The sequence below is a fragment of the Narcine bancroftii genome, chromosome 2 (genome assembly GCF_036971445.1).
Source record: "Narcine bancroftii isolate sNarBan1 chromosome 2, sNarBan1.hap1, whole genome shotgun sequence".
NCBI classification, from domain to species: domain Eukaryota; kingdom Metazoa; phylum Chordata; class Chondrichthyes; order Torpediniformes; family Narcinidae; genus Narcine; species Narcine bancroftii.
In genome coordinates, this window is record NC_091470.1 from 281,649,316 (window position 1) to 281,670,665 (window position 21,350).

Sequence of the window (21,350 nt, forward strand, 5' to 3'; positions counted from 1 at the left end):
GAGGGGAGCATAAAATCTTTCAGGGAAATTTGGCTTAAAGGAGTGGGATAATCTTTTTCGTTTATGTCTATCTTGTAATTGTGACGAACAAAAAGCATTTGATCGACTAATTATATTAGTGCCAGTCAATTGACTCTCCAATAACATCCTTTGGTTTAAATGCGTTACCTACAAGCACCGCTTATTGAATAAAAACAAGGTTTAACTAACTCAAAGCGGCCTAGGGCCAGCTGTGCCCACACACTTCAACCCCCCCCCCCCCCCCAAAGCCGTTCCAAGGAGCAACCCACCGGTCCTGCCGCGCATGCGCGACGAGTGCTCCAGAAACGCTCGCCCGCATGTCTTTGAGCCAGCCGAAGCGCTTTATTTTTAACCCCGGCGTGACGCATGACGTCGGCAGCCCGCGCGCGCACGCCGTGGCGAAAAGCGGTTATTCGCGAAGGGGTTGAAGTAGTGAGTACCTTTGTTAGTGGAGGAGGTGTCATATGATTTAGCGGGCTGTCAGAGCGGTTCTCTTTCTCCCCCCCCCCCCCCCCCTCCCCCCGTTCTTAGTATTTGTGAAGAACCAAGCGAGGGATGGACTCGTCAAATGAAGGTAAATGGACCGGTGTCACGTTATCGCGGCGCCGCCCCTGATGGTCGTGGGGCGAGGACGGTGCTGCTGCTCCTCTGCCATCTCCGGGGACGCGCCAACCCGTGGGCACGCATCACGCAGCCCCCGTTTATCGGTCCTGAAGACCGTCTTTATCAGCTCTCTTTTCCGTTGTGAGCTCGTCTGGTTGAGCAAATAAATAATGCGAAGGGGCTGCCATGTTTGAAGCCGCACAAGTGCACCTGAGAGGAGTTCGCCGCTTGTGCGAACGGGCTGGTTCACTTTCTGTGAAGTTGGAGCCAGCGGAAATTAATTTGCACATTGGGGTTGCGAGTCTTCTTATCTCTGAACATAATAGTTGCTACAGTTGCCATGGTCCGAGAAAATAATGTTCTTCAACGACTGGGAGAAATGTCGCAATCTACAAACGTTCGTGCATTTGAAGGTTTGCAGTAAAATACAGGACACGTGCTAATAATTACCCTGATTTCGCAAGGAATTAAAATTTTGTTTAAAATTGTTTGCAAGGTAATCCGTGTCAAGAGATTCGTTCAGACTTTTGAGTGATTTTGCACGTGACCTTTGGATACTTGACTGTGAAGCGGCAAGTTAGGGAGTCGCCAATTGTCCTGATTGAGCTTTTGTGCCTGCGTGGCATCCAAACGTTTATTGAATAATATTTAAATATTTGCTCCTGTTAAATATTCATTGTGACAGTTATAATCCAAAGTGCACATGTCTCTGGTTATGTTTCATCACCTTACTTGACCCTCATCCAGTTGGTTGGCATTATTTGCAGGTAGATCTTATTAATGTCCAACATGGGTGGACTGAATTTTTGTCATCTTTATAGAATGAATGATATCCACAGTTAACCCACAGATTAGTAATTTGCATTCTTCTGGGCTGCAGTGGACTGGAAGATTCGGATGGTGGGCTTGGCTTCTTTTTAAATCTCTATGCTGCTTTTAGGTCCTGTGGAAGATCTCCAGTTCAAAGCTCTACAGCAACTGTACCACACTATAATGCAGCTGGCCAGGACACTCTTGATAGAGCTCCTGTAGAAAGTTGACAGAATGGTGGCTGGTAACCTTGTCTGCCCTCAGCCTTCCAAAGTTGTGCAGTTGCAGTGGTGCCTTCTTGACAAGTGAGGAATTGCTGTGTGTCTAGGATAGGTCACTTCTTAAGTAGACTCTGAGATACTTGATGGTTCTCTCCACTACTGAGCTATTAATGTGTAGTGAAGGGCGGTCGTCCCTGGTCCTGAAATATACAGTTACTTCCTTTGTTATGTCTAGGTTGAGACTTGGGTTTTTATTCTCACATCATTTTGAGATTTGCCATCTCTGTATTTTGACTCCTAGTTGTTGGTGAAACTATCTACTGATGTGTCATCTGCAAACTTGACATTGTTGAAGCTGCATCTGGCAATGCAATCATGGGTTAGCAGCATGAACGGGAGTGAACTGAGCATACAGCCTGTGTTTGGTGTGATAATATGTGATCCCTAACGTCGAAGTACTCGAGATGGCAGAGGTCGACAGCATCGAGTCCACGCTGCTGAAGATCCAGCTGCGCTGGATGGGTCACGTCTCCAGAATGGAGGACCATCGCCTTCCCAAGATCGTGTTATATGGCGAGCTCTCCACTGGCCACTGTGACAGAGGTGCACCAAAGAAAAGGTACAAGGACTGCCTAAAGAAATCTCTTGGTGCCTGCCACATTGACCACCGCCAGTGGGCTGATATCGCCTCAAACCGTGCATCTTGGCGCCTCACAGTTTGGCGGGCAGCAACCTCCTTTGAAGAAGACCGCAGAGCCTACCTCACTGACAAAAGGCAAAGGAGGAAAAACCCAACACCCAACCCCAACCAACCAATTTTCCCCTGCAACCGCTGCAATCGTGTCTGCCTGTCCCGCATCGGACTTGTCAGCCACAAACGAGTCTGCAGCTGACGTGGACTTTTTACCCCCTCCATAAATCTTCGTCCGCGAAGCCAAGCCAAAGAAAGAATGTGATGTTCTGCTACCAACCTGGACAGAATGTGGTCTTTCTATTAGGATGTCCAGAATCCTGCTACAGAGAGGGGTGTTGAGTTCCAGTGAGGATAGTTACTCCATCAACCTTTGGGGTATGATTGTATTAAATGCCAAGTTTATGAACAGTAGCCTGATGTATGAACCTAGACTTCCTAATGGAAAGGCCACAGTCTGTGTCAGTAGCAGAACGTCAAGCACAGTCACACTGAGTGAGCATTGATGCATCGCAGGACAGCGTGATCAATCCACTGTGTCCTTGCTACTGACTCATGACTTCATCGCCAGATCCAACTCCCAACAGTGTCATCAAGCTTGCAGATGAGACAACAGTAGTTGGTCTTGGCAACAATGATGAGTTGCACTACAAAGAAGAGGTGGAAAATCTTGTGCAATGGTGCAAGAATAACCAGAGTCTCAACGTGAACAAGACGAAGGAGATGATTATGGACTTTGGAATGAGCACCTTCTACTCAACAACTCTATAGTTGAGAGTGGAGTGGAGAGCACCAGGTTCCTTAGAGTTTATTTAATTAGTAGCTTATCCTGGACACTCAACATCTCATCACTTATGAGAAAGGTGCAACAGCCATTGCACTTCCTAAAAAGACTGAAGCAGACAAGCTACTGGCCACCATTATGTCAATCTTCTACAGGAGCTCTATTGAGAGTGTCCTGGCTGGTTGCATCACAGTTGCTGCGGAGAAATGGATTCAAGGTTAATCCACAAATCCATAAGGGTTGCAGAGAGAATCACTGGAGTCTTTACCTCTCTTTCTCCCCTCACCCTTCCTTTCCCCCCCCCCCCCCCCAAACAATTGACATAATCTTCTGGGGTAGTTTTTCTGACGAGGGCACACAAAATCATTGACAACACAATATCTTTCAGCTGTTCATGTTGGGGAAAGGATACAGGAGTATCAGAGCCAGCACTACAAGGCTGAGGAACAGCTTCCCTCGGGCAACCAAAGGAATTGTTCACAATAACCGTTTGAGCCTCTCATATGTACAAAACAGTATTTATTTATTTGAAATGCAAGAGCTGTGCATGAGCAGAGATGTTATGTCCACAGTGACTTTTCAGAAACTTTGAAGAATGCCTATGGAGACTTTACATGTAGGTGTTAATTGTACTGATGCTATGGAGTAAATGGACTATTGGCTTTAAAGCAACAGATGTCCAGGCTCTCAGAAACTGATTCCTGTGCCAGCAATCTGTCTGGTTGCAGTTTGCTGTTCTCAGAGGGGTCGTGTGGTTTTGCAAACAGAAAATAAATGTGATTCTTGAGAGAGAGCGAGAAGTCGGTTCTGCAATGGCTTTTGAGGCTGAAACGTGGTAAGCTGGCAGGCTTGTTGAAAACTCCATTTTGAAGATGGTTGTGAGTTCTGAGTTCAGTCTGTTGAAAAACTTGTCCTTGCAAGAGGAAATGGCTGGCTATAGTGTTTCTCCTGAAATAAAGGAAACTAGAGGAACTCTGTGGTGTCCTGGAAGAAGAGGTTATCATTTGGAAAACCCATGATAGGGCAAGTTTCTTTGGCAAGACACTGAAGTGACCAATTGGAGGGAATCAGTTTGTGTGTGTCCAATGAGCAACAAATATTTCTCTCTGAAACCAGCAAGAACCTTCCTGAGTGGTAACCATTTATCTTTAAACACTAGAGCCTGGTGAAAATTCATAAATGTTAAATTCTGTGCACAGTATAAGAATTGCCTGATACAGGTGAACTTGGAGAAGGGAATGACTGGACTATTAAAGCAAAGAATTTTCCTGAACATATGCACATTGAATACACATGTGATTAGAAATAGAAAGGGGTTAAGTTAATAGTGATAAGTTAAAGTTTGATCCTGTTTTAAAAAAAAATTAAAAGCAAACAAAAGTTAAATATTTGTCTTGGTGAATTTTTATTGCTGCTGGGTTTTGGGGTTCTCTGGACTCAACAATTTATATTGATGAAATACTTGTCCTGCATATGTATGTGTGTCATGTCTGGTTGTGTGTCTGTATGTTTTGCACAGAGGACCAGAGTCAAGAATGCTGATTCGTCAGGTTGTACTTGTGCAATCAAATGAAAATAAACTTGACTTGGTTCTCCAGGTGGATCAGGACAGAGTGGAGGAACAAGTTTATAGCAAATTGAAATGTGTCCAGAGTCTCCGGAAGGTGTGCTTTGATGCATTCCATCATCAGATGCTTGAAGCATTTCATAATGGTTGAGGTCAGTAGCACTGGGCAGTAGATGTTAGGCTTGTTTCTGTTGCCCTCTTTGGTACGGGGATGATGGTGGTTGTGTTGAAACCTGCGGCAGTGATGGACTACTGAAATGATGTGTTGAAGATCTCCATAAGGATATCTGTCATGTGGCTAGCAGTCCTTCAGTACCCGACCGGGTACGTTGTCTGATTCCACAAATAGGATTCTGTCTTGCGATACATCAGCCATTCCTTTGACTTCACCAATTGATCTAGGTCTGCTCTTACATTGAGATAGCCTTCTTCTCTGTCAACTATACCATCAAAGTTGGCGTAATCTGCAAATTTGTCACATCACTGGATTCTTTTCCAAACCTTTATGACAAACAGTGAAGGACCCAGCACTGACCCCTCTATCATCCCATTGATTGGTCTCCAATCTCAAAAGCAATCCTACAGTCCCACCCTCTAACTCCTCCACCAAACCAATTTTGTAACCAATTTGCTGCCTTGTTCTGGATCTTCAAGTGCTTTAACATTCCACAACTGCCTCCCAAGTAGGACCTTGCTGAAGTTTACTGCCTAATCCTTGTCAAACCTCTTTTGTCATCCCCTCAAAGAAAAAATGGAAATCGAATTGTGACACATCATCTCCCATGAACAAAGTCATCCTAACTATCCTCAGTCGGTTCTTGCTCTTCAAATGTATATAAATCCTGTCCCACAGAATCTCTTCTTGTAACTTGACCTTTTTCTGTTGCTCTCAAATGCATATGTACAATCAATACTCTACTCTCATTTTCCCTTACAGTTGTTTGAGAAATGTTGCATGGTATGTCTATAGCAGTAGAAGAAAAATTGCATGTTAAACCAAGTCAAGAGCTTCCTTTCCTAAATTATATTAGTAGCTGATATTCCCAAAATCTCTATCCGAGATGTGTTTTAACTTTAGTGCCTTTGTCCTGTTGCCTTGTTGGTTCACTTTTCATTGTTCCTTCAAGCCTAATAGCAGATCAATTAGCATTTCCCGGATGCCAAACAGGATATTTGTGCTATTTTGCTCATGTAAAATGCATTTTGTTTTTGTCTGGAAATTATTTCATAGCAACTGGCTTGTACATGCAGTTGATTCATTCTTGACTCAAATTGTTTAACAAGAAATAAAACAATAAATATATATAATTGGGCTCTAGAACTGTTGACTGGCATCCACTTACATTGCACATTATTGTTCTGGGAACCTGAAGCAAATAGCAACATCCACTTGTGCTCAGGAGGTAATGCATTGCCCACTGTTCAGAAGTTTGGTGTTGGGCAAGGTGGGGCAAATGGTACAGTCACTTGGTTTTGAAATAGGGGATTTGGGGCTTTATGCTGGGATTGAGAGTGACTGCTCCATATGTAGGCAGACTACCTGGATCATACAATGTCTCTCATCACCACATGTGGATGTGGTGGAAGCTGTTGTCTTTTAGGCAGATTTGGGCACCAGAAAAAGTAAGGTGATGAAAGAATGTAATGTAATTTTGTACTTTTAAGGACAATAATTGAGGAGATTAAGAATAATCAAGTTTGTGAATAATACAACTGGCCTCATTGGCAACTACTGTTCACAGTATGTCACATGAGTCGGTTTACAGAAGGGCATTAGGAGGCTTGTAAAATGGTGTGAGAACAACAACCTGAGTCTCAACGTGGACAAGACAAAGGACATAATTGTGGACTTCAGAAGGCGCAAGTCAAGCAATCTCCAATATACGTGGAGGGCACAGAGTTCCTTGGTGTGCATATAAAGGACGACGTATCCTGAACTCTCAACATTTAATTAATCTGGAAAGTGCAGCAGTGCTAGTGCTTGCTAGGTGGTTGAGGAGGGTAAGGCTATTGTCCTCCATCTTGACAACTTTTTACAGGAGCAGAATTGAGAGTGTCCTTTCTAGCTGCATCGAGTGGTAGGGTAGCTGCAAAGCATTGGACTGGAGTCAATACTTCAGATCATCAAAAAAGGCTGAGAAGATCCCTGGGGTTTCCCTTACTAGGAGCATAACTCAAATAGGGCTCTAAGTATTAAGAGAAGACCCTTTCTACCCAGCACTTCGACCCTCTGTCATCAAGAAGGAGGTACAGCAGCATTAAAATCAGAACTCCCACGTTGGGAAATAGCTTTTTGCAGGCTGTGAGATTGAACAGTATCTTACAACTGAGTAAATCATCCCAAAATGTATCATTATTAAAATCCATTGTTTCATGGAATTACTGTCCCTTCATTTATATCACCATGAAAATTGAACAATTTCTCTTTTCTGCTTGCTGCTGATGTTTCTCCTTTTCAAACAGGGTTGTTCTCCTAGTTTCCAATGCCCTACACTAGTCCTCTGCTTCCCTGAAGACTAACCCCTTGAGGCCACTGCTAAATACAGGTGCTGCTATCTTGGGCCCAGACCCCATGGTCACAGAATTTTAAAATAAACCACCATGGGCTCTTAACAGGCTGTTTAAACCCTGTATGCAGCTGACAGTAGTTGGATTGGATGGTGGAATGCAGCAGAGGAGTGCTGTGATTTCTCTTCCCAATGTCAACTAAAACTTGTTTGTTTCTCCAGTGGTTCTCAACCTTTTTCTTTCCACTCGCCTACGATTTTAAGTATTCCCTATTGCCATAAGTGCTCTGTGAATAGTAAGGGATTGCTTAAGGTAGTATGTGGGTGGGAAGAAAGTTTGAAAATCACCTTAATAACTCCGAAGGAAATGGACCAATGACAATTTTTTTCTCAAGCAAATTATTTCAGTAACAATTGGGTCTAGAGCAGTGATTCTCAACCTTCCCTTCCCACTTACATACCACCTTAAGCAATCCTTTACTAATCACAGAGCACTTATGGCATAGGATTACTTAGTGGGATGTGAGTGGAAAGAAAAAGTTGAGAACCACTGCGTCTACATATTCTGCCTTTATTTTCATCACTTTGTTTTCCTCTTGAGCAGTCATAAAATAATCCAATTTTTTTTTCCACTGCTTTGTCAGGTTCCTGTCTTGCTTTCGAAAGCAATGTGGTGGTAAGCTAACAACAAAATCTTTTTATCCCCACTGTGTTGCCTCTAGTTTTTTTTTGCTCCCAGTATCTGCAGTCCCTTATGGCCATGCTACAATGATCCATTCTTTCTCAGCCTTTTCACACCAAACACACTTCCTGCCTGTCTGAATGATGAAATGACAGTCTGCACCTGATTGCTCATGTCATAAATGTTTCATTGTTTCCTATTCTTTCATCCTGTTCAACTTTTATATGACATTAGTTCAATCTTCTATCCTGTACTAATCCTCTAATCTGTCTTGTGTTACTCTCCTATTTCTAGTTAGGCAGATCCATCAGTTTCATTGATTTGCTGCTTATGCCAAAACATTGGCATTTGCCATTTCATCTGGCCTGAGTACAAGTTGGATAGTCTTCATTTAAGTATCATTCATCCCCTTGATTAAGGTCAAATTAATTTTCCATGAATCAAATATGGATTTGAAGAATCTTTATTTCTTCAAATCACAAATTGTTTTTCTTTTATACAGGCCTTGTCCCTCACAGGTGGTACTTAAATGTACATTGTCCCTTTCTGCCCTTCATCTCAAAGTATTACTTTTTTTCTAAGTGCACCACCATATCATCCTTCAAGGTTCAGTTGATTTAAAATATACTGTAATAGCATGTACCCCTTTATAATTTACACACCCACGATGTCTAAGATTCTATTATTTTCTTGTTTCAGCACAATGTATTTTAAAAATAGAACAGAGAACATAACAATGCAGTACTGGCCTTTCGGCCCTTGATGTTGCATCGACCTATATATTCCTAACAAAATTAATTTTTAAAAAACTAAACCCTTCCTACCTTGTAACCCTTTGTTTTTCCTTCATCCATGTGCTCAAGAGTCTCTTAAATGCCCCTAATGTTTCATCCTCCTCCAACATCCCTGACCAGGCATTCCATATACCTACATTTCTCTGTATATATTTTTTAAAAACTTGCCCCTGGTGTCTCCCCTACACTTTCCTCCCGGGACTTTCCTCCCGGCGCTCTCCTCCCGGCGCTCTCCTCCCGGCGCTCTCCTCCCGGCGCTCTCCTCCCGGCGCTCTCCTCCCGGCGCTCTCCTCCCGGCGCTCTCCTCCCGGCGCTCTCCTCCCGGCGCTCTCCTCCCGGCGCTCTCCTCCCGGCGCTCTCCTCCCGGCGCTCTCCTCCCGGCGCTCTCCTCCCGGCGCTCTCCTCCCGGCGCTCTCCTCCCGGCGCTCTCCTCCCGGCGCTCTCCTCTCCGGCGCTCTCCTCCCGGCGCTCTCCTCCCGGCGCTCTCCTCCCGGCGCTCTCCTCCCGGCGCTCTCCTCCCGGCGCTCTCCTCCCGGCGCTCTCCTCCCGGCGCTCTCCTCCCGGCGCTCTCCTCCCGGCGCTCTCCTCCCGGCGCTCTCCTCCCGGCGCTCTCCTCCCGGCGCTCTCCTCCCGGCGCTCTCCTCCCGGCGCTCTCCTCCCGGCGCTCTCCTCCCGGCGCTCTCCTCCCGGCGCTCTCCTCCCGGCGCTCTCCTCCCGGCGCTCTCCTCCCGGCGCTCTCCTCCCGGCGCTCTCCTCCCGGCGCTCTCCTCCCGGCGCTCTCCTCCCGGCGCTCTCCTCCCGGCGCTCTCCTCCCGGCGCTCTCCTCCCGGCGCTCTCCTCCCGGCGCTCTCCTCCCGGCGCTCTCCTCCCGGCGCTCTCCTCCCGGCGCTCTCCTCCCGGCGCTCTCCTCCCGGCGCTCTCCTCCCGGCGCTCTCCTCCCGGCGCTCTCCTCCCGGCGCTCTCCTCCCGGCGCTCTCCTCCCGGCGCTCTCCTCCCGGCGCTCTCCTCCCGGCGCTCTCCTCCCGGCGCTCTCCTCCCGGCGCTCTCCTCCCGGCGCTCTCCTCCCGGCGCTCTCCTCCCGGCGCTCTCCTCCCGGCGCTCTCCTCCCGGCGCTCTCCTCCCGGCGCTCTCCTCCCGGCGCTCTCCTCCCGGCGCTCTCCTCCCGGCGCTCTCCTCCCGGCGCTCTCCTCCCGGCGCTCTCCTCCCGGCGCTCTCCTCCCGGCGCTCTCCTCCCGGCGCTCTCCTCCCGGCGCTCTCCTCCCGGCGCTCTCCTCCCGGCGCTCTCCTCCCGGCGCTCTCCTCCCGGCGCTCTCCTCCCGGCGCTCTCCTCCCGGCGCTCTCCTCCCGGCGCTCTCCTCCCGGCGCTCTCCTCCCGGCGCTCTCCTCCCGGCGCTCTCCTCCCGGCGCTCTCCTCCCGGCGCTCTCCTCCCGGCGCTCTCCTCCCGGCGCTCTCCTCCCGGCGCTCTCCTCCCGGCGCTCTCCTCCCGGCGCTCTCCTCCCGGCGCTCTCCTCCCGGCGCTCTCCTCCCGGCGCTCTCCTCCCGGCGCTCTCCTCCCGGCGCTCTCCTCCCGGCGCTCTCCTCCCGGCGCTCTCCTCCCGGCGCTCTCCTCCCGGCGCTCTCCTCCCGGCGCTCTCCTCCCGGCGCTCTCCTCCCGGCGCTCTCCTCCCGGCGCTCTCCTCCCGGCGCTCTCCTCCCGGCGCTCTCCTCCCGGCGCTCTCCTCCCGGCGCTCTCCTCCCGGCGCTCTCCTCCCGGCGCTCTCCTCCCGGCGCTCTCCTCCCGGCGCTCTCCTCCCGGCGCTCTCCTCCCGGCGCTCTCCTCCCGGCGCTCTCCTCCCGGCGCTCTCCTCCCGGCGCTCTCCTCCCGGCGCTCTCCTCCCGGCGCTCTCCTCCCGGCGCTCTCCTCCCGGCGCTCTCCTCCCGGCGCTCTCCTCCCGGCGCTCTCCTCCCGGCGCTCTCCTCCCGGCGCTCTCCTCCCGGCGCTCTCCTCCCGGCGCTCTCCTCCCGGCGCTCTCCTCCCGGCGCTCTCCTCTCCCGGCGCTCTCCTCCCGGCGCTCTCCTCCCGGCGCTCTCCTCCCGGCGCTCTCCTCCCGGCGCTCTCCTCCCGGCGCTCTCCTCCCGGCGCTCTCCTCCCGGCGCTCTCCTCCCGGCGCTCTCCTCCCGGCGCTCTCCTCCCGGCGCTCTCCTCCCGGCGCTCTCCTCCCGGCGCTCTCCTCCCGGCGCTCTCCTCCCGGCGCTCTCCTCCCGGCGCTCTCCTCCCGGCGCTCTCCTCCCGGCGCTCTCCTCCCGGCGCTCTCCTCCCGGCGCTCTCCTCCCGGCGCTCTCCTCCCGGCGCTCTCCTCCCGGCGCTCTCCTCCCGGCGCTCTCCTCCCGGCGCTCTCCTCCCGGCGCTCTCCTCCCGGCGCTCTCCTCCCGGCGCTCTCCTCCCGGCGCTCTCCTCCCGGCGCTCTCCTCCGGCGCTCTCCTCCCGGCGCTCTCCTCCCGGCGCTCTCCTCCCGGCGCTCTCCTCCGGCGCTCTCCTCCCGGCGCTCTCCTCCCGGCGCTCTCCTCCCGGCGCTCTCCTCCCGGCGCTCTCCTCCCGGCGCTCTCCTCCCGGCGCTCTCCTCCCGGCGCTCTCCTCCCGCGCTCTCCTCCTCCGGCGCTCTCCTCCCGGCGCTCTCCTCCGGCGCTCTCCTCCCGGCGCTCTCCTCCCGGCGCTCTCCTCCCGGCGCTCTCCTCCCGGCGCTCTCCTCCCGGCGCTCTCCTCCCGGCGCTCTCCTCCCGGCGCTCTCCTCCCGGCGCTCTCCTCCCGGCGCTCTCCTCCCGGCGCTCTCCTCCCGGCGCTCTCCTCCCGGCGCTCTCCTCCCGGCGCTCTCCTCCCGGCGCTCTCCTCCCGGCGCTCTCCTCCCGGCGCTCTCCTCCCGGCGCTCTCCTCCCGGCGCTCTCCTCCCGGCGCTCTCCTCCCGGCGCTCTCCTCCCGGCGCTCTCCTCCCGGCGCTCTCCTCCCGGCGCTCTCCTCCCGGCGCTCTCCTCCCGGCGCTCTCCTCCCGGCGCTCTCCTCCCGGCGCTCTCCTCCCGGCGCTCTCCTCCCGGCGCTCTCCTCCCGGCGCTCTCCTCCCGGCGCTCTCCTCCCGGCGCTCTCCTCCCGGCGCTCTCCTCCCGGCGCTCTCCTCCCGGCGCTCTCCTCCCGGCGCTCTCCTCCCGGCGCTCTCCTCCCGGCGCTCTCCTCCCGGCGCTCTCCTCCCGGCGCTCTCCTCCCGGCGCTCTCCTCCCGGCGCTCTCCTCCCGGCGCTCTCCTCCCGGCGCTCTCCTCCCGGCGCTCTCCTCCCGGCGCTCTCCTCCCGGCGCTCTCCTCCCGGCGCTCTCCTCCCGGCGCTCTCCTCCCGGCGCTCTCCTCCCGGCGCTCTCCTCCCGGCGCTCTCCTCCCGGCGCTCTCCTCCCGGCGCTCTCCTCCCGGCGCTCTCCTCCCGGCGCTCTCCTCCCGGCGCTCTCCTCCCGGCGCTCTCCTCCCGGCGCTCTCCTCCCGGCGCTCTCCTCCCGGCGCTCTCCTCCCGGCGCTCTCCTCCCGGCGCTCTCCTCCCGGCGCTCTCCTCCCGGCGCTCTCCTCCCGGCGCTCTCCTCCCGGCGCTCTCCTCCCGGCGCTCTCCTCCCGGCGCTCTCCTCCCGGCGCTCTCCTCCCGGCGCTCTCCTCCCGGCGCTCTCCTCCCGGCGCTCTCCTCCCGGCGCTCTCCTCCCGGCGCTCTCCTCCCGGCGCTCTCCTCCCGGCGCTCTCCTCCCGGCGCTCTCCTCCCGGCGCTCTCCTCCCGGCGCTCTCCTCCCGGCGCTCTCCTCCCGGCGCTCTCCTCCCGGCGCTCTCCTCCCGGCGCTCTCCTCCCGGCGCTCTCCTCCCGGCGCTCTCCTCCCGGCGCTCTCCTCCCGGCGCTCTCCTCCCGGCGCTCTCCTCCCGGCGCTCTCCTCCCGGCGCTCTCCTCCCGGCGCTCTCCTCCCGGCGCTCTCCTCCCGGCGCTCTCCTCCCGGCGCTCTCCTCCCGGCGCTCTCCTCCCGGCGCTCTCCTCCCGGCGCTCTCCTCCCGGCGCTCTCCTCCCGGCGCTCTCCTCCCGGCGCTCTCCTCCCGGCGCTCTCCTCCCGGCGCTCTCCTCCCGGCGCTCTCCTCCCGGCGCTCTCCTCCCGGCGCTCTCCTCCCGGCGCTCTCCTCCCGGCGCTCTCCTCCCGGCGCTCTCCTCCCGGCGCTCTCCTCCCGGCGCTCTCCTCCCGGCGCTCTCCTCCCGGCGCTCTCCTCCCGGCGCTCTCCTCCCGGCGCTCTCCTCCCGGCGCTCTCCTCCCGGCGCTCTCCTCCCGGCGCTCTCCTCCCGGCGCTCTCCTCCCGGCGCTCTCCTCCCGGCGCTCTCCTCCCGGCGCTCTCCTCCCGGCGCTCTCCTCCCGGCGCTCTCCTCCCGGCGCTCTCCTCCCGGCGCTCTCCTCCCGGCGCTCTCCTCCCGGCGCTCTCCTCCCGGCGCTCTCCTCCCGGCGCTCTCCTCCCGGCGCTCTCCTCCCGGCGCTCTCCTCCCGGCGCTCTCCTCCCGGCGCTCTCCTCCCGGCGCTCTCCTCCCGGCGCTCTCCTCCCGGCGCTCTCCTCCCGGCGCTCTCCTCCCGGCGCTCTCCTCCCGGCGCTCTCCTCCCGGCGCTCTCCTCCCGGCGCTCTCCTCCCGGCGCTCTCCTCCCGGCGCTCTCCTCCCGGCGCTCTCCTCCCGGCGCTCTCCTCCCGGCGCTCTCCTCCCGGCGCTCTCCTCCCGGCGCTCTCCTCCCGGCGCTCTCCTCCCGGCGCTCTCCTCCCGGCGCTCTCCTCCCGGCGCTCTCCTCCCGGCGCTCTCCTCCCGGCGCTCTCCTCCCGGCGCTCTCCTCCCGGCGCTCTCCTCCCGGCGCTCTCCTCCCGGCGCTCTCCTCCCGGCGCTCTCCTCCCGGCGCTCTCCTCCCGGCGCTCTCCTCCCGGCGCTCTCCTCCCGGCGCTCTCCTCCCGGCGCTCTCCTCCCGGCGCTCTCCTCCCGGCGCTCTCCTCCCGGCGCTCTCCTCCCGGCGCTCTCCTCCCGGCGCTCTCCTCCCGGCGCTCTCCTCCCGGCGCTCTCCTCCCGGCGCTCTCCTCCCGGCGCTCTCCTCCCGGCGCTCTCCTCCCGGCGCTCTCCTCCCGGCGCTCTCCTCCCGGCGCTCTCCTCCCGGCGCTCTCCTCCCGGCGCTCTCCTCCCGGCGCTCTCCTCCCGGCGCTCTCCTCCCGGCGCTCTCCTCCCGGCGCTCTCCTCCCGGCGCTCTCCTCCCGGCGCTCTCCTCCCGGCGCTCTCCTCCCGGCGCTCTCCTCCCGGCGCTCTCCTCCCGGCGCTCTCCTCCCGGCGCTCTCCTCCCGGCGCTCTCCTCCCGGCGCTCTCCTCCCGGCGCTCTCCTCCCGGCGCTCTCCTCCCGGCGCTCTCCTCCCGGCGCTCTCCTCCCGGCGCTCTCCTCCCGGCGCTCTCCTCCCGGCGCTCTCCTCCCGGCGCTCTCCTCCCGGCGCTCTCCTCCCGGCGCTCTCCTCCCGGCGCTCTCCTCCCGGCGCTCTCCTCCCGGCGCTCTCCTCCCGGCGCTCTCCTCCCGGCGCTCTCCTCCCGGCGCTCTCCTCCCGGCGCTCTCCTCCCGGCGCTCTCCTCCCGGCGCTCTCCTCCCGGCGCTCTCCTCCCGGCGCTCTCCTCCCGGCGCTCTCCTCCCGGCGCTCTCCTCCCGGCGCTCTCCTCCCGGCGCTCTCCTCCCGGCGCTCTCCTCCCGGCGCTCTCCTCCCGGCGCTCTCCTCCCGGCGCTCTCCTCCCGGCGCTCTCCTCCCGGCGCTCTCCTCCCGGCGCTCTCCTCCCGGCGCTCTCCTCCCGGCGCTCTCCTCCCGGCGCTCTCCTCCCGGCGCTCTCCTCCCGGCGCTCTCCTCCCGGCGCTCTCCTCCCGGCGCTCTCCTCCCGGCGCTCTCCTCCCGGCGCTCTCCTCCCGGCGCTCTCCTCCCGGCGCTCTCCTCCCGGCGCTCTCCTCCCGGCGCTCTCCTCCCGGCGCTCTCCTCCCGGCGCTCTCCTCCCGGCGCTCTCCTCCCGGCGCTCTCCTCCCGGCGCTCTCCTCCCGGCGCTCTCCTCCCGGCGCTCTCCTCCCGGCGCTCTCCTCCCGGCGCTCTCCTCCCGGCGCTCTCCTCCCGGCGCTCTCCTCCCGGCGCTCTCCTCCCGGCGCTCTCCTCCCGGCGCTCTCCTCCCGGCGCTCTCCTCCCGGCGCTCTCCTCCCGGCGCTCTCCTCCCGGCGCTCTCCTCCCGGCGCTCTCCTCCCGGCGCTCTCCTCCCGGCGCTCTCCTCCCGGCGCTCTCCTCCCGGCGCTCTCCTCCCGGCGCTCTCCTCCCGGCGCTCTCCTCCCGGCGCTCTCCTCCCGGCGCTCTCCTCCCGGCGCTCTCCTCCCGGCGCTCTCCTCCCGGCGCTCTCCTCCCGGCGCTCTCCTCCCGGCGCTCTCCTCCCGGCGCTCTCCTCCCGGCGCTCTCCTCCCGGCGCTCTCCTCCCGGCGCTCTCCTCCCGGCGCTCTCCTCCCGGCGCTCTCCTCCCGGCGCTCTCCTCCCGGCGCTCTCCTCCCGGCGCTCTCCTCCCGGCGCTCTCCTCCCGGCGCTCTCCTCCCGGCGCTCTCCTCCCGGCGCTCTCCTCCCGGCGCTCTCCTCCCGGCGCTCTCCTCCCGGCGCTCTCCTCCCGGCGCTCTCCTCCCGGCGCTCTCCTCCCGGCGCTCTCCTCCCGGCGCTCTCCTCCCGGCGCTCTCCTCCCGGCGCTCTCCTCCCGGCGCTCTCCTCCCGGCGCTCTCCTCCCGGCGCTCTCCTCCCGGCGCTCTCCTCCCGGCGCTCTCCTCCCGGCGCTCTCCTCCCGGCGCTCTCCTCCCGGCGCTCTCCTCCCGGCGCTCTCCTCCCGGCGCTCTCCTCCCGGCGCTCTCCTCCCGGCGCTCTCCTCCCGGCGCTCTCCTCCCGGCGCTCTCCTCCCGGCGCTCTCCTCCCGGCGCTCTCCTCCCGGCGCTCTCCTCCCGGCGCTCTCCTCCCGGCGCTCTCCTCCCGGCGCTCTCCTCCCGGCGCTCTCCTCCCGGCGCTCTCCTCCCGGCGCTCTCCTCCCGGCGCTCTCCTCCCGATCCTTGAGTTTGATTTCATATCCATGCAATGTCTTTGACCAATTGTGCTTTAAGGATCCATTATTAAGACTCTCTAATGGTAATTACCAGCTTTTTAAAAAGTCTAGCTTGTTTAATTTTTTTTCTGCATTCCAGCCACTCCATTTTTTTGTCATTCTGATTAATTTCCTCATTTAAAAATGTATTTTTGTTTATTTTGGAAAACCAGTACTATTTGTACATTGTATATACTTCTGTAAAAGTCGATCTCATAAAAGTTGATCCCCTATTTTATGGCCAAAAAATCTGGAATTTTTCATAGATTTCACAGATACAGGTCAACAGTTGCACGTGCCTGTACATAACCACGAATATGAAATTGTGGTTAAAGATGTGATGTAATCAGATATGGTATGTGTATGGGAGCAGCCATATGCTCATTATTATAGTAGGTACTGGTAATTATGAACTTTAAATAGATTTCACTCAGCTAGTCTGTTGAATGTGATGAATACAAATAAAAGAGCAAGTATAGGAAAATATTTCTAACAGCTAACACTCCTTACTCCTGACACCTTGATCATGGTCTCTCACTTCTGCCGCAGCTGCCCACAGGCCAGAGCTCCTGACTTGTTTGATGTGGATTTCTCTCCTGGTCCTGGCTACTCACAGACTGGAACTCTAGATGCCTCTGACAATGCAAATACCTATCCTCGTCTCATCCAACCCCGTTCTGGCATCCACGCCGAGTCCATCACCAATTCCCACCCAAACCTCAGCAAGTCTAACACCTTGGGTATCATCTCTGCTGCTAGATCCCACGCGCTCATTTCTCCCCCTGCCCCACCACCACACCTTACCCTTTCCTATTGTGTCTTGCCTCTCCCTACTCAATCTCCTTATTTGAGCTTCCCATCACCCAACTCTATTCTTACTTCAATCATGGTGGCTGTATACTTTTATGTTTTACTCTTATGGTTTTTTGTTACTTGGTAGGACATATGTTTTGATGCCAAACTATTAAAACTTTTAAATCGTTGTGTTTTTGTTCTTTGTTTAGAAATCATTTGGATTTCTGCCACTGATGTTGTATTTTGGAATCTACTGTGTCTTTCAGCCCTTCAAAAGTAGTATCTGTGTAATCAATGCTGCAAAACACTGAATTTCGTGACTTGTTCATGATGATACATTCTGATAGTTAACCCCATGAATTTAACATTAAAAAATGGTCTACAAAATTTGACTTTTACACAAGAATATACAATATTGTAGCGTGCATGCTACCGCAAAATGTGGAGAGAAGACACACACGTGAGGAGTCGAAGACTGATTTATTGGACTGGCAGCTGCGTTTGTATTCGCTCCCCACTGCTGACGACAGGAGTGCAGTCATGGTAGCACCGATCTCCAATTGGGCAGCATTCCCACTGCTTGTTGATTCCCGCCGTGTCGATGATCACCTGGGACGAAGGTCGTTGGACTCTCCGGGATCTATGCAGTCACCGCGTTCACCAGCCATTTTAAATACTGGGTCACGTCCCAATTAGTGGCCCGCTATGAGGTACCCCCCCCACAGAACTGGTGATCAGAGCACTGTTTGCCACTTTGGTGGCCTACCTCTGTCATGGGGGCTGTGTTGGCTAATGTCCAGGTGTGCTGATATGAGGCGGTCAATAATGAAAGTCTCTTCTTTACCACCAATATTGAGTACACATGTCAACCCTTTGTGCCTGATTCTACAGCCCCTCGTACGGTCGTTGCAGAGGTGTTCAGTGTGCCCCTCTCGAACGAAAACCTACTCACAGGTCTCTTAAGTCTTTGGGGACGTAGGCTTTGGCCTGGCTATGTGGCGGAGGCTGCAGACCTGCTCGAGTTTCCAGTATTTCCCTCAGAGTCAATGAGACTGTTGGATTCACTGGGTCCTTGGCGGCAGCCAAGAACTCCCCCAGATCACCAACAATGCGCTGAATACCTTCTTGGCTGCTGAAGCATTGAAGTACTCTTTTGGCGTGGTGCAGATCCCCAGGAGGACCCAGGGTAATTCGTCTGCCCAGTTTGGCCCCTTGAGCCTAGGTGCCTTTATGCTTCCACCAACCCCTTGATCTGAGGGTGGTAAGCTGTGGTATGGTGGAGCTAGGCCTCTGCCTGTTTGAACCACACGTATAGCTGTTACACCCAGAAAGTTGGCAGCTTCAACAAAACCGCATGAAGAGCTGCTTGATCTGTCATCTTCGGGTCAAACTGCTGGTTGGACCTGTCGGGGTCACCAATGTAGCATGTGCGCTACTGCGAAGTGTGGGAAGAAGACGCACACACGAGGAGTCGAAGTCAAAAGACTGATTTATTGCCCTGGCAGCTCTGCTTATATTCTCTTCCTGCTGCTGATGACAGGAGTGACGTCACGGCAGCGCCGATCTCTGACTAGGTGGTGTTCCCGCTGTTGCTTGTTGTTTCCTGCCATGCAGGTGGTCACCTTGGACGAAGGTTGTTGCCTCCTGTGGAGGCTGCGCAGTTGCCTCATTCGTCGGCCATTTTGTGTACCGGGTTGCACTCTGGTTAGCAGGCCACTACAGTATATAGTACATCTTACGTAGAATGCATGGCAACACACCTAGAAACTCACTCCTGACAGCATAAGAAACTGCGCAGTACATTTTGATCCAGAGATCAAGGGCGTCGGTTTCAAAAGCAAGATGTATGTATTTGGGAAACAACGTTAAAGGATATGGAGGAAAAAAGTAAAATATGAAATGAGATTAAATTAATACTTTTGTTTTTATTGACAGAATGTACTTTCACTGCATTTCTTTGCTTTACCTACTTGTATTGAGGAAAGTTTTTTTTATTTCGCTGGTTTTAATTTGTGTTAGCAGCATTTATTAGATATTGATATGAAAACAAAATAGCAACGAGCATTACCTGATGTTAACTAGAAAAGTAAGGGGTTTTAATTTACTGATGTCTTTGTTTACTGAGTCTTGGGGACAAAATTAGTGATTTCAAATAGATTCATGTGACTGTTTTGCTGACAAATTATTTGTGAAATGCCAATTGTGTCCATAAATTTGATTTTGTAAATACAAAAGTACCGTTTGTTTCTTGAATTACGATTGGACTAAATCAGTTGCACCATGCTGGAGGTTTGGCTCTGCCAACATTATGATGACACAGATGCCTATTCTGATCCCAATCACAGCCGTTTCGGTGTCCATGTTGAACTTGGCCCCTGTAATACTGGCACCTTGGATACTTCACTAGTTGGATCCTACAAGCTCATTTCCCACCCTCCCCCCATCTGTCCCTAATGAACCCTCATCTCCTAACCCTCAGACCCTCTCATCTCTCCCAACTCTCTAATGATTTCCGCATGGACCTCACCTACCTACCACCTTCCACCTCTCACTGCCCCCGCCCTTCACTGCCCCCGCCCTTCACTGCCCCCGCCCTTCACTGCCCCCGCCCTTCACTGCCCCCGCCCTTCACTGCCCCCGCCCTTCACTGCCCCCGCCCTTCACTGCCCCCGCCCTTCACTGCCCCCGCCCTTCACTGCCCCCGCCCTTCACTGCCCCCGCCCTTCACTGCCCCCGCCCTTCACTGCCCCCGCCCTTCACTGCCCCCGCCCTTCACTGCCCCCGCCCTTCACTGCCCCCGCCCTTCACTGCCCCCGCCCTTCACTGCCCCCGCCCTTCACTGCCCCCGCCCTTCACTGCCCCCGCCCTTCACTGCCCCCGCCCTTCACTGCCCCCGCCCTTCACTGCCCCCGCCCTTCACTGCCCCCGCCCTTCACTGCCCCCGCCCTTCACTGCCCCCGCCCTTCACTGCCCCCGCCCTTCACTGCCCCCGCCCTTCACTGCCCCCGCCCTTCACTGCCCCCGCCCTTCACTGCCCCCGCCCTTCACTGCCCCCGCCCTTCACTGCCCCCGCCCTTCACTGCCCCCGCCCTTCACTGCCCCCGCCCTTCACTGCCCCCGCCCTTCACTGCCCCCGCCCTTCACTGCCCCCGCCCTTCACTGCCCCCGCCCTTCACTGAAGAAATTCAGCAGGTCAAATTGTGCATTTTATATAGCTGGAACCCTTCATCGGGCATGCACGGAACTTATTGAGGTGTGGGCGTAGGGGGAAAACGAAGGTAAGGCCTCTACTGAGTTCAGCATGTTCTGTCTCTGAAAGGGAAAGGTCAGAGGGGATAGTAAAGAACAAGCAAGGAGTGGGAGTCAGTGGTGAGGGGTGTTTAGGGGAGGGGATTGAATGATTCAGAAGGGGCCAGTGAAGGGCGGGGGCAGTGAAGGGCGGGGGCAGTGAAGGGCGGGGGCAGTGAAGGGCGGGGGCAGTGAAGGGCGGGGGCAGTGAAGGGCGGGGGCAGTGAAGGGCGGGGGCAGTGAAGGGCGGGGGCAGTGAAGGGCGGGGGCAGTGAAGGGCGGGGGCAGTGAAGGGCGGGGGCAGTGAAGGGCGGGGGCAGTGAAGGGCGGGGGCAGTGAAGGGCGGGGGCAGTGAAGGGCGGGGGCAGTGAAGGGCGGGGGCAGTGAAGGGCGGGGGCAGTGAAGGGCGGGGGCAGTGAAGGGCGGGGGCAGTGAAGGGCGGGGGCAGTGAAGGGCGGGGGCAGTGAAGGGCGGGGGCAGTGAAGGGCGGGGGCAGTGAAGGGCGGGGGCAGTGAAGGGCGGGGGCAGTGAAGGGCGGGGGCAGTGAAGGGCGGGGGCAGTGAAGGGCGGGGGCAGTGAAGGGCGGGGGCAGTGAAGGGCGGGGGCAGTGAAGGGCGGGGGCAGTGAAGGGCGGGGGCAGTGAAGGGCGGGGGCAGTGAAGGGCGGGGGCAGTGAAGGGCGGGGGCAGTGAAGGGCGGGGGCAGTGAAGGGCGGGGGCAGTGAAGGGCGGGGGCAGTGAAGGGCGGGGGCAGTGAAGGGCGGGGGCAGTGAAGGGCGGGGGCAGTGAAGGGCGGGGGCAGTGAAGGGCGGGGGCAGTGAAGGGCGGGGGCAGTGAAGGGCGGGGGCAGTGAAGGGCGGGGGCAGTGAAGGGCGGGGGCAGTGAAGGGCGGGGGCAGTGAAGGGCGGGGGCAGTGAAGGGCGGGGGCAGTGAAGGGCGGGGGCAGTGAAGGGCGGGGGCAGTGAAGGGCGGGGGCAGTGAGAGGTGGAAGGTCAGAGGGTGGAGGTGGTAGGTAGGTGAGGTCCATGCGGAAATCATTAGAGAGTTGGGAGAGATGAGAGGGTCTGAGGGTTAGGAGATGAGGGTTCATTAGGGACAGATGGGGGGAGGGTGGGAAATGAGCTTGTAGGATCCAACTAGTGAAGTATCCAAGGTGCCAGTATTACAGGGGCCAAGTTCAACATGGACACCGAAACGGCTGTGATTGGGATCAGAATAGGCATCTGTGTCATCATAATGTTGGCAGAGCCAAACCTCCAGCATGGTGCAACTGATTTAGTCCAATCGTAATTCAAGAAACAAACGGTACTTTTGTATTTACAAAATCAAATTTATGGACACAATTGGCATTTCACAAATAATTTGTCAGCAAAACAGTCACATGAATCTATTTGAAATCACTAATTTTGTCCCCAAGATTCAGTAAACAAAGACATCAGTAAATTAAAACCC

The 21,350-nt window shown here is 56.8% G+C and overlaps 1 protein-coding gene across 10 annotated transcripts in view; it reads left to right on the forward strand.

Annotated features, from left to right (window-relative positions):
* The first annotated feature begins 372 nt into the window (after window positions 1-372).
* Window positions 373-21,350, forward strand: part of tpd52 (tumor protein D52) — a 214,075-nt gene continuing 193,097 nt past the window's right edge. For 4 of the 10 annotated variants that reach the window (XR_011352216.1, XM_069921156.1, XM_069921146.1 and 1 more), the window contains exons 1-2: window positions 575-595; window positions 7,849-7,880. Coding sequence is in view for 8 of the 10 variants with exons in the window: in XM_069921156.1 (XP_069777257.1) it covers window positions 590-595; window positions 7,849-7,880 (38 nt within the window). In the remaining 2 variants the exon portion in view is untranslated. The other 6 variants (XM_069921149.1, XM_069921147.1, XM_069921155.1 and 3 more) reach the window with 6 other exon arrangements.